This window comes from Phascolarctos cinereus, unplaced genomic scaffold, assembly GCF_003287225.1.
Source record: "Phascolarctos cinereus isolate Bilbo 61053 unplaced genomic scaffold, phaCin_HiC Scaffold_4;HRSCAF=312, whole genome shotgun sequence".
NCBI lineage: Eukaryota > Metazoa > Chordata > Mammalia > Diprotodontia > Phascolarctidae > Phascolarctos > Phascolarctos cinereus.
In genome coordinates this window covers 106,680,826-106,694,493 of record NW_027555847.1, presented here as the reverse complement: position 1 = coordinate 106,694,493, position 13,668 = coordinate 106,680,826, and the positions used below count along the sequence as shown (strand labels likewise).

General features: G+C 35.4%; 1 protein-coding gene across 1 annotated transcript in view; it reads left to right on the top strand.

The window, feature by feature from the left end:
* CNTLN (centlein) overlaps positions 1-13,668 on the top strand; it is a 471,389-nt gene that overhangs the window by 140,408 nt on the left and 317,313 nt on the right. The window contains 1 exon segment of the mRNA XM_078152483.1: positions 1,416-1,549. Coding sequence (XP_078008609.1) covers positions 1,416-1,549 — 134 coding nt within the window.

Below are 13,668 nucleotides of genomic sequence, written 5' to 3'. Positions count from 1 at the left end.
TCTTGGTTCCCTTTCTACCCATTCCCAACTACACATTGTTCTTTCCTGCTCCCTCCTCTCCTTAGTTGGGTTTTCATCCTTGTCATGCTTACTATGGTCACTCCCCATACCTTAAACTCAGTTCACCCTGGCATTTCATTGATTGGCCAAGAATAGGTCCCAGCTGAAGCCGGACTTAGTGGTAGTATTTTGGGTCCTGATGGCTCAGAGGGAATGAAAATAGCATTTTTTGTGTTTCACCAGGAAACTCTCAGATTTATACTTTTAATTTGATTAGGTAAAAGAGATCATTCTTTTGCTCATTTCTTACTTAGCTTTAATCACTGAATGGTCTTTGCCTCAGTCAGACTGAGAACTGGGAAAGATCTTAGTTTAAAATGGCCAAGGTCTCCCACTGCAGTCCGGAGCCATCTCTAATTATTCTGATTTGTATCTTGCCACTGGACCCAGATGACTGCAGAGGAGAAAGTGAGGCTGGTGACTTTGCACAGCCATCCCTCACTTAAATCTAATTCACTTGCAAATCATGGCATCATTTTCCATGGTCCTGTTCAAGAACGAAGAACAAACAAACAGCAACCACAGTGGTCGCTCCAAAGTAGTCTGTGTTGGACCATCTTCTCCTCCCTCAGTACTGTCACTTGGTGATCTCATTAGCTACAGTGGTTTTAATTATCACCTCTTTGCTGATGATTTCCTGATCCATATATATCCATTTCTAAAACCTCTGTCCTTTTCAGTCTCATATTATCAGCTGCATTTTGGTTACCTCAAAATTGTGGTCCTGTGTCTTACACTCAACGTGCTAATATTGAACTCATCTTTTACTCAAAACCTTCCCTCTTCTGACTTTCCTGTTTCTGTCCTAGTCCTTTAAAAATATATTTCATATGTTTATGATTCTCTTAAGAATATTATCTGTACATTTTTCTGAAACAAGAAAAATAGCGAAGTCCTATGGTTCATAATTATGTTTACTTCCTCTTTGTTTTCACTTCACATAAAGACATTTAAACTTTTTAGGAAACATCTGCATATTATGTGTGCTTAATAAGTTATAATAATAATAGCTCATATTTATACAGTGCTTAGGGATTGCAAAACTCTGCTGATCACATAACTTCATTATAGAAGATAACTGTTTGCATTTCACAATTGTGTTTACATTTCGAAACTTTGAGTTAAGTGCTAGGACAGTATATTACTTTCACACAAGATTCTATATCATTTAAAGTAACAATTTTTGGATTGAAATGTAAACAAATAGAAAATTTTACACTTATTTCCCTTTTGTATATGTTAATTATATCATTCGATTTAATAGACAAATTATTTCATGCTCATTTTATCATTTTGTTACTTTTAATGTACTTTATTATGCTTAATATTTTCTTAAATGTGTGTTTTAATTTTAGACTTTTGCATCTGATTTAACTGAGGCAAAGAGACAAATTGAGGAATCACGGCTTAACTGCAATGAATTGGCATCACAGTTGGATCAAAAGCAGGCTGAAATAATGCAGAAGGATCTGGATATCACTCTAGTGAAGCAAGTATATTCAGTCACTAATAAATATGGATATTTTAGAAGTTGCATCAGTACATATAAATTTATTATTTTCTCCTTAAGTTCCTTTATCTTAAAGAAAGAGGTAGAGTGATTCTTTCTAAAACTAGTCACTCTACCTGCATGTCTACGATTCTACTCCCTTCTTCCTTCCCTTGAACCTTACTCTTATCAGTCAGACCCCTTTCTTGACTTTATCTTCAGTCTCATTATAAATCATAGAGTTTGGAGCTTATTCTAGACCTTTATCGTGCATATGAGAAAAATTGGGCAGAGAGGTTCAATCATTTGTACAAAGGTTACACAATAGTAATTGGTAGGCTGAAATCTTATCCCGTGTCTTTTGTTTCCAGATGCTTTCCTTGATACTTTCTTCCGTATCTGCTTGCCAACATGTTCTGTTCTTCCCAGAATTAAAGAAGGAAACCATCTTGTGATTATTATCTTCTTTATATTTCTTTCAGACTTAAAAATTCATCTATTCCTTCACTTACAGCCTTTGCAGTTTGGGTTTTATCCTAAACAAAATTTCAGAAATTATTCTCATTTTTAACCAATGACATTTTCATCCTCATATCTTTGTTTGATTCCTTGTGACTTTCTGAAGTATTTGATACCTTTTACCACCCTTTCTTCCTTGATTTTATTTCATTGGCTTTTGTGATGTCATACTCCTGTTTCTCATCTTTCCTTCTTAACTGCTCCTTCACCCTTTCCTCTTCCTGCACCAGGTGTTCTTTAACCTTTTCTTCTTGACCTTTTCCCCTACTCTGGTCAGTCACTTGGCTATTTTTTTCTAATCCATGGCTTCAGTGATCATGTTTATAGAGATATATATCTTCAGCCACAACCCTTTTTCCTCAAGATCTGTACCTGCATTTTATGTATATTTTTACCAGGATGTTTCAGTGTTTTCCTCAAACTTAGCTTCTCCAGTGCATAGTTTCTGATCAGTGTGCCCTGATGTCTCATCCACCCCCATCCCTCCAACATTCCTTTTGACCTCTTGGTTTCTGTCAAAAACATGAACATTTTTTCCAGGCATCATCTATGCTTTAATCATCAATGGTACCTTTAATTCTCCCCTTTGTATCAATTTGGCCAGAAAGTAGAGGATGGACTAGAACAGAGAGACCAATTAGAAGGCTGTTGTAATAACCATGGAGGGAGATGATAAAGGTTTTTGAACTTAGGTGGTAGTTGTGTGAATTGAGAGGAGTCAGGTGGGAGAGATGTTGAGGAGTTAGAAGTGAAAGTTATGAGTTAGATATGGCAACTAATTGGCTATGTGGGTTAAGGAAGAGGGAATTGTTGAGGATAATGCCAAATTTACAAACCTGGGAGACCTGAAAATGTGTTGCTTTTGACATAACTAGGGAAGTTTGAAAACAGCGTAGGTTTAGGTTAAAAGATAATGATTTCTGCTTTCGATGTGTTGAGTTTGATGTGTCTCTGAGATATCTAGCTTGAAATATCCAAAAAGCAATTGTTGATGTAGATCTGAAGGTCAAGGGATACAATGAGATTGCATATGTAGCTTTGGATGTCATCTGAATAAAGATGACAGTTAAATCCATGGAAGGGAATGAGATGGGGGGTGGGGCTTCGGGGATCAGATCACCCACAGTTAGGTCATGTGATCTGAATGGTGAACCAATAAAAGAGACTGAGCAATGAGCAGTTAAAATGTAGGAGGGAAACTAAGAGAGTTTAGTGTCATGAAGGACAGAGAGGAGGGAATATCCAGGAGAACGTTGGTTAACAGTGTCAAAAAGCAGTAGATTGAGAAGGATGAGGACTGGAAAAAGACAGATTTGGCAATTATATGATCATTGATAATGTTAGAGAAAGGAGTTTGAGTTGAATTAGGAAGTCAGAAGCCAGATTGCAAAGGGTTGAGGAGTGATTAAAATGAAAGGAAGTAGAGCAAGCAAGTATAGATATTTTTTCTTAGCATTTTGCTGCGAAAGAAAGTATAGGATGCTAGGTAGCAGGGGATGGTAGAGTCTAGTGAAGTTTTTTATTTAAAAATTTTTTTTTTCAGTCAAAGACAAGGTTTATTAGAACATCCGTCTTATTGGGCAGACTCTTAAGGAATCTAAGCATTTGTGTCACTAATGCAAGCAGGCCAGATTTTAAGAATCTGAGCCAAAGTTGTTTTTTAAAGGATGGTCGGAGATAGGCATATTTGATGGGAGAAAGGACAATGAACAAGTCAAGAGATTGAAGATTAGAGAGAGAGAAGAAATGATTGGGGTCGAAGTCTGCTGGAAAATATTGAAGTAGATAGGATCAAGGGTATGTGGAAAGATTGACCTTAGCAAGAAGAAGGGGCACCTCATTGGTAGAGACAGGAGGAAAGGAGAAGAAAGGGTGAGTTGAGGGGTTTTGAAATGAAGAGAAGGGATGAAGAGAGAGCCTCTGTCTGGTGACCTCTAATATTCTCAATAAAATAAGAGGTAGTGTTATTAGCTCAGAGAGAAGAGATAGTGAGGTATGTGGGAGACTTGAGAAGAGATGAGAACAGAAAAGCTTGGAATTAGAAAAGCTTTGAAGAGAGTGATTTAGGTAATCAGTAAAGAATAAAATGACTTCTTTGCCACATAAGTGGTGGGAGTACTCTAGGGCTGAGGTTTAATAAAGGATGAATGGTGATAAGAATTTCAGAGTTGAGTACTGAATTGACTGAATATAAAGTCAGTTTTGGAGAAGGAGAGAGGTAAAGTCTGAGCAGAAGTAATGGCCTGAGAAAGTACTGAGAGATGGAGTGATTGGAGGTCTTGAGGGACAAAAATTAGTTTAGAAAGATGTCATATAGGGAGAGATGAAATATTAGGAAGTTATAGTCAGAGAAATACCAAATAGGAAGGTATTTCCTATGTAATTTAAATTTTGGCATTTATTGGACACTGAATTTTTTTCAGTTCTATGATTTCTTGTTCTTCTTTGTCTACTCTGTTCCATTGATCTACTTTTCATTTTTTAACTAATACTGACTTTGATGATTACCCCATTATAATAGATCTTTGTTTCTTCTATTCAGGATTGGTTTTGAAGAAATTTACATTTCCAGTTCCTCATACAGACTGATTGCTTCTATGTATTCCTTCTTTCCTGTGACCTAATTACCTCATGTTAATTTTGTATATATTTCATTTTTACTGCATGTATACATTTTGTTTCTGCTAGTAGAACATAAGATCCTTGAAAGCAGGGATTATTTCATTTTTCTCTGTGTCCTTAGTACCTCTGCTAGTGCTTCACTGGTAATGGGTATTTTGTGATTGCTGATTTATTGATTTCTAATTAAAAGAACTAAATACCAAATAAATATGCTATTTTGTTAGAATAGTCATGTATATTTTTATGCAGAATATCAAGAATTTATTTTAAACTAAATGTTTTATTTATATAAATTATAAAATTTGTTTATATTCTGTTTGAGCACTGCCCTGACAGGGAAGCCAGGCCTCCAGAAAAACACAAACACAACTATACAAAAAGATCGTGTCCTAACAGGCAGCTAGATAGTACAGGGGATAGATCACTGGACTTGGAGTTAGAAAGATCTGAGTTCAAATCCAGCGTCAGACAGTCACCAGGCTTTGACTCCGGGCAAGTCACTTAACCTCTGTCTTCCTTCAGTTAACTTATCTGTGAAATGGGGATAATAATAGCACCACTTGGGGCAGCTAGGTGGTACAGTGGCTAGAACACCGACCCAGAAGTCAGAAGGACCTGAGTTCAGATACAGCCTAAGATACTTACTAGCTGTGTAAACTCTGGGGAAGTCACTTAACCCTGATTGCCTCAAAAAAAAAAAAATAGTACCAACTTCCTACAATTGTTATGAAGATAACATGATGTGATAAGTATAAAGTGCTTTGCAAACCCTAAAACACTAAATATGATTATTTTCATATTAATAAATAGGATAGGGAAAATCCATTCTATTTGTGCAAGCCTCAATTTACCTAATTATAAACTTTAACCACCCAGTGTGGCTAAATAGTTGGGGTGCTACAAAGTCACTGAATTCATAGAACATATACTGGTCTTTATATTAGAGGTAGAGATGGAAAGACATTGAACACGTTTATGCTGTTGTATAAGGCACATAGTATTTACTAGTTTGTCATGGTTATAAACCAATTAGGAAAATACAAATAGGAACACTGAAAACCTGGCCCCCCATGTTTATAATTTATTAATTTCACATCTGCCTGTTAGAATCATTAGAATTCTTGGTCTCTTGCAAGACTCAGGTCTGTTTTTCTGCCCCCCGGTAAAACCTCTTTCCCAATACCTGCTAATTGTTAGTGTTCTTTCACCACTCTAATTTTGAGGTTACCAATTTGTGTACATGTTGGATCTTCAAGCTTTTTGAGAGCTGCAGGGACTGTTTTGTTTTTGTCTTTGCACTTTGTCCAAAATGTATTTTATAGCATAGGTATTGAATTGAGATGATTATGATGCCATCAGTTAAAAGAAATGGAAGAACCTCTAGTAGTTAAAGAAAATATTTAGAGAGAACATATAGTTGTTTATATATAACTTGCAGAAATATCAGTTCAAACCAGAAATTTGCCTATATACATCTTTGGTGCATCTAAAGACACCTGAACTAGCTATAGAGCTAGTCTGATCTTTGCCTTGGTGCAGAATATTATTTGGGTAATGGGATCACAGCAGCACCAAATTTTAGAGTCAACAAGGACCTCCACAGCCATGTAGTTCTAACCTCTGTTTTAATGGAATGTTCATTCCAGCTCACTGATAGGTGGTTATCCAGACTGAAAGCCTTTGATAAGGAAGAACCCATCACCCTCTGAAGCAGATCACTCATTTTACTTATGGACAGCTCTAATTGTAGGAGATTTTTCCTCATATCAAAGTTAAACTTACCTTTAAAAAATGTCTGTTCACATTCTGGATTCTGTCTTCTGCGCTATCCAAAACCATAGCTCAAGCATTGACCGATACATCTGTGTGGCACATTGTATCTAATGATGCCTGAGTTCAAACCAGAAATCATCAGATTATGGGATGATGACAGTGTTAGTACCTAGACAGTGCTGGTCCTTGCAAGCACCCCCCCCAGATAAGCTTTAAAAAAAAAAAAAAGAAACAATGATAAAAGCCAAAAGAGAGAGAGATAACTATTGCTTTTAACATCTAGGCCGGAACTACATATAAACTGCCAAAATCTTGCATGATCTGGGAATATGGACAAGCCTGGGAAGGCAGAAGCCAAAGCAAAGACAGATGAAGAGTTGAAGCCAGAATCCAGCAGGAGAACATCATGCAGGGCTCACTTAGCACCTACGCGTCTAAGCTCTTGCTAACTCCCCAGTGGTATAGTGGGAGACATAGACAGATTAACACCAAGGAAGCTCCAAACTGAGGAGGCTCTGCTAGAGTTATGAAGTGGCTGGGGTCAGAATAGCACCCAAGCAGATCAGTGGGTAGGCTAGCGCAGTACAGCACCCAGTAAAACAAGTGCCCAAGCCATATCAGGAAAAATCCTGCCTCTGATAGTACCAAGGAACCAAAGAGGCGAGGGCCATTAACAATGTCTGGGTGGGACCTGTCAGGCTCACAATAAGAGAGAGCCAGATCTGTGTTTGGAGCCGTTGGAGAAAAAGGAAATGGAGAAAGAGCCATAGCCAAATCCAAAATTGAACTACCAGGAAACTGAGCCAAAATCTTTATACTTCTTGAAAAAGAAGGGACCTACTCTTAGTCACTACCTCTTCTACTCTCAGCCACTGGGCTGAGAGATATTGGACTCTCTTTAGCTGGATTACCAGTGAGCTCATTTAGCTAAGGCAACAGCCTTTAACTTTTTTGACAAATTTTTCTTCTCTCAAAAAATCTCTTCCTTTCATAAGCCGCTTCATAGCTTTAGGGTGATTAGTTATAGTTACCTCCATACTCCTTAGAGAATCTTACGTACAGATGAGTGACTAGGAGTAAAAAAATGTGAATGGAGTATTATACCCTGGAGGCACCTTCCTGTCTTTCTGACCCCTTTAATTAGATATTCATGTTTCCCCCCGTTTCTAGGGTAGGGAATAATTATTTTACATTTGATGCTTTTCCCCTTATCCTTTTACTATTTTTGTGTTTTTAGCCTCTTCATGCTTTCAGCTTTTGTTAAATCTCATTGAGGCATCTCACTGGGGAACCCCTCTTATACAGCATTGTCTTGTTTGTCTTCTTTTTGTGCCACTGTCGCTATTCTGTAACTGCTTTTTCTCATCACTCACCAATGGCCCCCAAAAAGTATAGTCGAGCAAAGCAGATTAGTGTTGTATTAGTTAGACATGATTTCACTGCTATGGGGAACTCTTGGTAATGAAGTTATCTCTACCACAGAAGATGAGTCACTGATTATAACTGCATATCTACATATATAGATCTATATACACATCTATAGATAGATAGTTGTTCAGTCATTTCAGTCATGTCCAACACTGTTATCCCATTTGGGGTTTTCTTGGCAAGGATATTGGAGAAGTTGGCTATTCCCTTCTCTAGCTCATTTTATGGATGAGGAACTGAGGTAAACAGGGTCAAGTGACTTGCCCACGGTCACATAGCTCGTAAGTCTCTGAGGCTAGATTTGAACTCAGAAAGATGAATTCCTGACTCCAGGCCTGGTACTCTATCCACTGTGCCACTTTGCTGCCCTATATACATGCACATACATACATACGTACCTGTAAATGTATGTATGTATATGTATATATACATATACACATATGTATCTATATATGTACATTTATATGTGTGTCTATCTCTATATATTTTATAGTCTTAGAGAGTTGTTAAGGGCATTAAAAGGTTAAATGACTTGGTAAGGGTTGAACAGTCAGTATATGGGAGAGGTAAAACCTGAACTCAGCTCCTTTAAGTCCTGAAGTGCTGTGACCATCTGCCTTCTTTGCCACCCTAGCTCTTACTTGCAAGTACTGAAGTTGTTTTTAACATCTGCCATGTGCATTTTGTATACTGGTGTTCTGATTAGAAACTAATGAAACCTAGCCTTTTTGCTAGAATGAAAAATAAGATTATTTAAAACACTGTGATGACATTTTTGGTTTTTCTTTTTGATTTAATAATTTCTAATATTGTATGACCACACATGGGCTGCCCGCACTATGTAACTCATCATAGATAAGGTCATAGTTTTAGACCTAGATGTTACTTTAGAGTCCATTAAATCTAACCCCCCTTCATTTTATACATGAGGAAATCTTGCCTAGGGGAACCTACATATGTCATGGATGGATTATGATCTGTTTTGTTGGAGGAAAGATGTAAATCAGTAAACTGTTTTGAGTATTGACAACATACTAGTATTTTTTATGTATTTTGGCAATATTGCATGGTAGGAATTAATGTTTTGTTGATTTTTTAAAGTTGTCATTTCTAATGTGAGAGATAATTTTTAATACACTTTAAATTCTCTAAATCAGCCTTCTGCAGAGGCATATTACATCTGGTGACAGTCTGTAGTGAAAAGTCTCAAACTAAAAGTCAGACTTGGTTTTTTAAAATATACTTTGATTATAAGGTTATGTAATAAAATTATTGAATTAAAAATATGTTAGAAATACATTTTGTATGCATCAAGGGGTATATATATATACCTTACTGATCTACTTAAATGCCTATTTCTTTACTCAGAGCTATCATAAGAGCTATCTCCACACCTGTTCTTCATATTTCTACTGTGATACATCTGCAAGTTCCATATTTTAGTACTACTGTAATGTTTCTTGTTTCATTTGTTTATTCTTATTTTTATGTAGTTCATATTTATAATTTTAGTTTTGAAATTTATAAAAAAAATTAAAAAGTGTTTTGTATTGTTACTACCAATAGTATCCCCCCAAGATTATCACCATGAAATTTTAGAATTCAAAGCAAAGACTTGATACTGTTTTAAATTTGCTTTCCTTTATATGTGAAGCTTAGGTGAATATTCATAGTCATTATACATATACTTGTATATTTGCTGGTAGTGGGATTTTCTCTTCCTCTTTTGACCTTGGCATTCATTTTCAAGACAATTAGCTAGGGTAGTAGGGGTATATTCTATGACTGTGCAAGGGAGTGAAGCTAACTGAACTGAAAAGGAATTAAAGCCACAACTTTAGCCTTGTTAGTTAATGCCATGCTCTAGTCAACTGAGATAATGAGCACAGTAAATTATAGGTATAACTTATTAAAATGTCAAAGATCTGCTGTTTCAATGTTAAATATCATTAGATAAGAGTCAGGTCTGTTAAGATTAAAAATAAATCCCTGATTCAGATAAGAAAAAATATCTTCAAATATGATACAACCCAACTCAAAATTCAAGAGTTAAGTAATTCTATCTAGAACTATTTCTTTTATTATTCGAAGGCTCATTTTATACCCAGGTGTTACAGGGATCATAAAGATGAACAAGTACAGTAAGAAGTATCATTCCTTCTCCTTCCAACAGAGTGAATTGAATAATTTCACAATTCCTTTACTATTTACACAATGAAGAGAGGGGATTTTACATCCCTAAATGTATTTTACTTCAAGATTAATTGATAGAATAGGTCCATTGCTCCATTTTATGTCAGACATGTGCATCCGTTTCTGTTTCATAGTTGGAAAGAATGTTACAAATGTTAGTCCAAACTTCTCATTTTACAAGTGGTTAAATTGAGGACCAAGGAGATTAAATAATTTGGCCAGTGTCATGCAGATTATGATTGACAAAGCTTGGCTTTGAACTCAGGTTCTCTGAGTCCAAATATAGCTCTCTTTTCAGTTAGGTGGCATAGTGCATAGAATTCTGGACTTGATATCTAGAAGACCTAACTTCTGTTAAGGCCTGAGTCATTTATTACGTTTGTGACTCTGGGCAGGTCACTTAATTCATATCTCTTTTGAGAATAAAATGGAAAAATAGTTTTAAGATGTTTGGTTTGTTTTGCTGTAGCTTTTATTACTGTTGTTACATTTTTATTTCAACACAGTGCCTCCGCTGAATTTATTTTTGGTTCTTTGAATAGTGTGGTATTTAATAGTTTGAGAATATATTATGTCAATCCTGACTGCTGTAATTTAACATACATTATATTCCATTTTATAAGGAGGAGTTTATATGTCCATTTCCAGACTATCACGTAAGTTCGTATCTTAAACTATGAATTAATCTTGACATGTTACTCTTGAGCCTTTCTTCCTATTAAGAAGGAGAAATTAAATGCCACTTGGGAAATTTGACTTATTTTAATACCATACATAAAATGCATTAAGATGATAAGGTTTATATCTCCAAGAATTTTGTCTTCATTAATTGATGTTAAAATTCCATTACAATATGCTTTCCAGTTTAGAAGACTGTAATAGTGGAGCAGGTGTGATGTTCATGTAGCTGGAGGATACCATTGCTTTGTGATTATGCCAACAATGCTGAAAGCCAGACTAACGAACTAAAATTATGCATGAGGATACAAATTTTCTTAGCCTTAAAATGTTTACTTTATTTCATAATCATAATGGTAATTACATCTATTACACTAATAGATAACTAAATTCTCATTAATAAAAATATCAGTATATTGATTTAAAAAAAAAGAATGATAACTGCAGAAGTCTTATAGAGATATTAATTTCCTGCTCATTTTATATGAGTTAGAGAGTTTCTTAAATCCAATGGAGCCAATAATTTGTCATATAAAATACCCTTTTGGAGAGACTCATAGGAAAGACACTGTGCAGTATTTTTATCCAGTCCTAGTGCAAATAGCTCCATACAAATATAATAGAACTGGCCATAGTCAATTTTCTACAGAACATGTGTTGGTGAGTAGGGAACTCTTTTAAAAACAGATTTATCCTATTAACCTGGTTCATTTTTTATTTATTTAGCTTGATTTTGCTCCCTCTTTTTTTTTAAAGCAGTTAACTAAGGTTTATGAATTTTGTTAGTCTTTTCGAGGAACCAACATGAAGTTTGGTTTATCATTTTTCTACCCTTTTTGTTTTCCACTTTATCGACTTATCTTCTAATTTTCAAGTTTTCTTCTTTTGTGCTTTTTAATTTATTTTTAAATGATTTATTAGTTTTAATTGCATTCCCAGGGAATTAATATTTTTTATTATTTTAAAATTTGTTTTTAGAGACATGCTTTTTCTTCTTTTTAATTAATTTATTTTTAGTTTTCAACATTCATTTCCATAAGCTTTTGAATTTTAAATTTTCTTCCCTTCCCTCCCGGCTTCACTCTCCAAGACAGTGTGCATTCTGATGTAGGCTCTGCTTATACGTTCCTATTAAACATATTTTCACATTAGTCATGTTGTACAGAAGAACTAGAACCAATAGGAAAATCCACAAGAAAGAAGAAACAAAGCAAAACAGAAGGAAAAGAAAGAGCAAATAGTATGCTTTATGCTTCACTCTGTATTCAAACTCCATAGTTCTTTCTCTGCATGTAGATAGCATTTTCCATCATGAGACTTTTGGAGATGTCTTAGATCCTTGAATTTCTGAGAAGAGTTAACTATCAAAGTTAGTCATCGCACAGTGTGGTGGTTACTGTTACAATGTTCCCCTGCTTATGCTCACTTCATTCAGCATCAGTGCATGCAAGTCTTTCCAGGTTTTTCTGAAGTCAGCCTGTTCATCATTTCTTATAGCACAGTAGTATTCCATTACATTCATATGCCACAACTTGTTCAGCCATTCCTTAATTGATGGGCATCCCCTCAATTTCCAGTTCTTTGCCACTACAAAAGGAGCTGCAATAAATATTTTTGTACATGTGGGTCCTTTTCCCATTTGTATGATCTCTTTAGTGTACAGACCTAGAAGTGGTATTGCTGGGTCAAAGGGTATGCACATTTTTATAGCATTTTGGGTATAGTTCCAAATTGCTCTCCAGAATGGTTGGATCAGTTCATAAGTCCACCAACAATGCACTAGTGTTCCAATTTTCCTACATCTTCTCCAACATTTATCATTTTCCTGTTTTGTCATGTTAGCCAATCTGATAGGTGTGATGTGATACCTCAGTGTTGTTTTGATTTGCATTTCTCTAATCAACAGTGATTTAGAGCATTTTTTCATATGACTATAGATGGTTTTAATTTCTTCATCTGAAAATTGTGTGTTCATATCCTTTGACCATTTATCAATTGGGGAATAACTTGTATTCTTATAAATTTGACTTAGTTCTCTATACATCTTAGAAATGAGGCCCTTATCAGAGATACTGGTTGTAAAAATTGTTTCCCAGTTGTCTGCTTTTCTCCTAATCTTGGTTGCATTGGCTTTGTTTGTGGAAAAACTTTTCAATTTAATGTGATCAAAATTATCCATGTCGCATTTCATAATGTTCTCTATCTCTTGTTTGGTCATAACTTCTTCTGTTCTCCATAAATCTGACAAGTGAAGTATTCGTTGCTCTCCCAGTTTGTTTATAGTATCAGCCCTTATATCTTAATGGTTCACCCATTTTAACTTTATTTTGGTATATGGTGTAAGATTTTGGTCCATGCCTACATTTTACTATGTACTTTTCCAGTTTTCTCAGCAGTTTTTGTCAAATAGTGAGGTTTTATCCAAGAAACTGAGGTCTTTGTGTTTATCAAACAGAAGATTACTATAGTCATTGACTGCTGTGTCTTGTGTAACGAACCTATTTCACTAATCTACCACTTTATTTCTTAGCCAGTACCAAGGAGTTTTGATGATTGCTGCTTTATAATACAATTTGAATCTGGTATAGCTAGGTCACCTTACCTAGCATTTCATTTCGTTAGTTCTCTTGATATTCTGGATCAAGGTTCTTCCAGATGAACCTTGTTATTATTTTTTCTAGCTCTATAAAATATTTTTTTTGGTGTAATGATTGGTATGGCACTGAATAAATAAATTAGCTTAGGTAGGATTGTCATTTTTGTCATATTAGCTCCGTCTACCTGTGAGCACCTGGTGTTTTTCCAGTTATTTAGATCTGACTTCATTTGTGTGAAAAGTGTTTTGTAATTGTGTTTATATAGTTCCTGGGTTTGTTTTGATAGATATACTCCTAAATATTTTATAA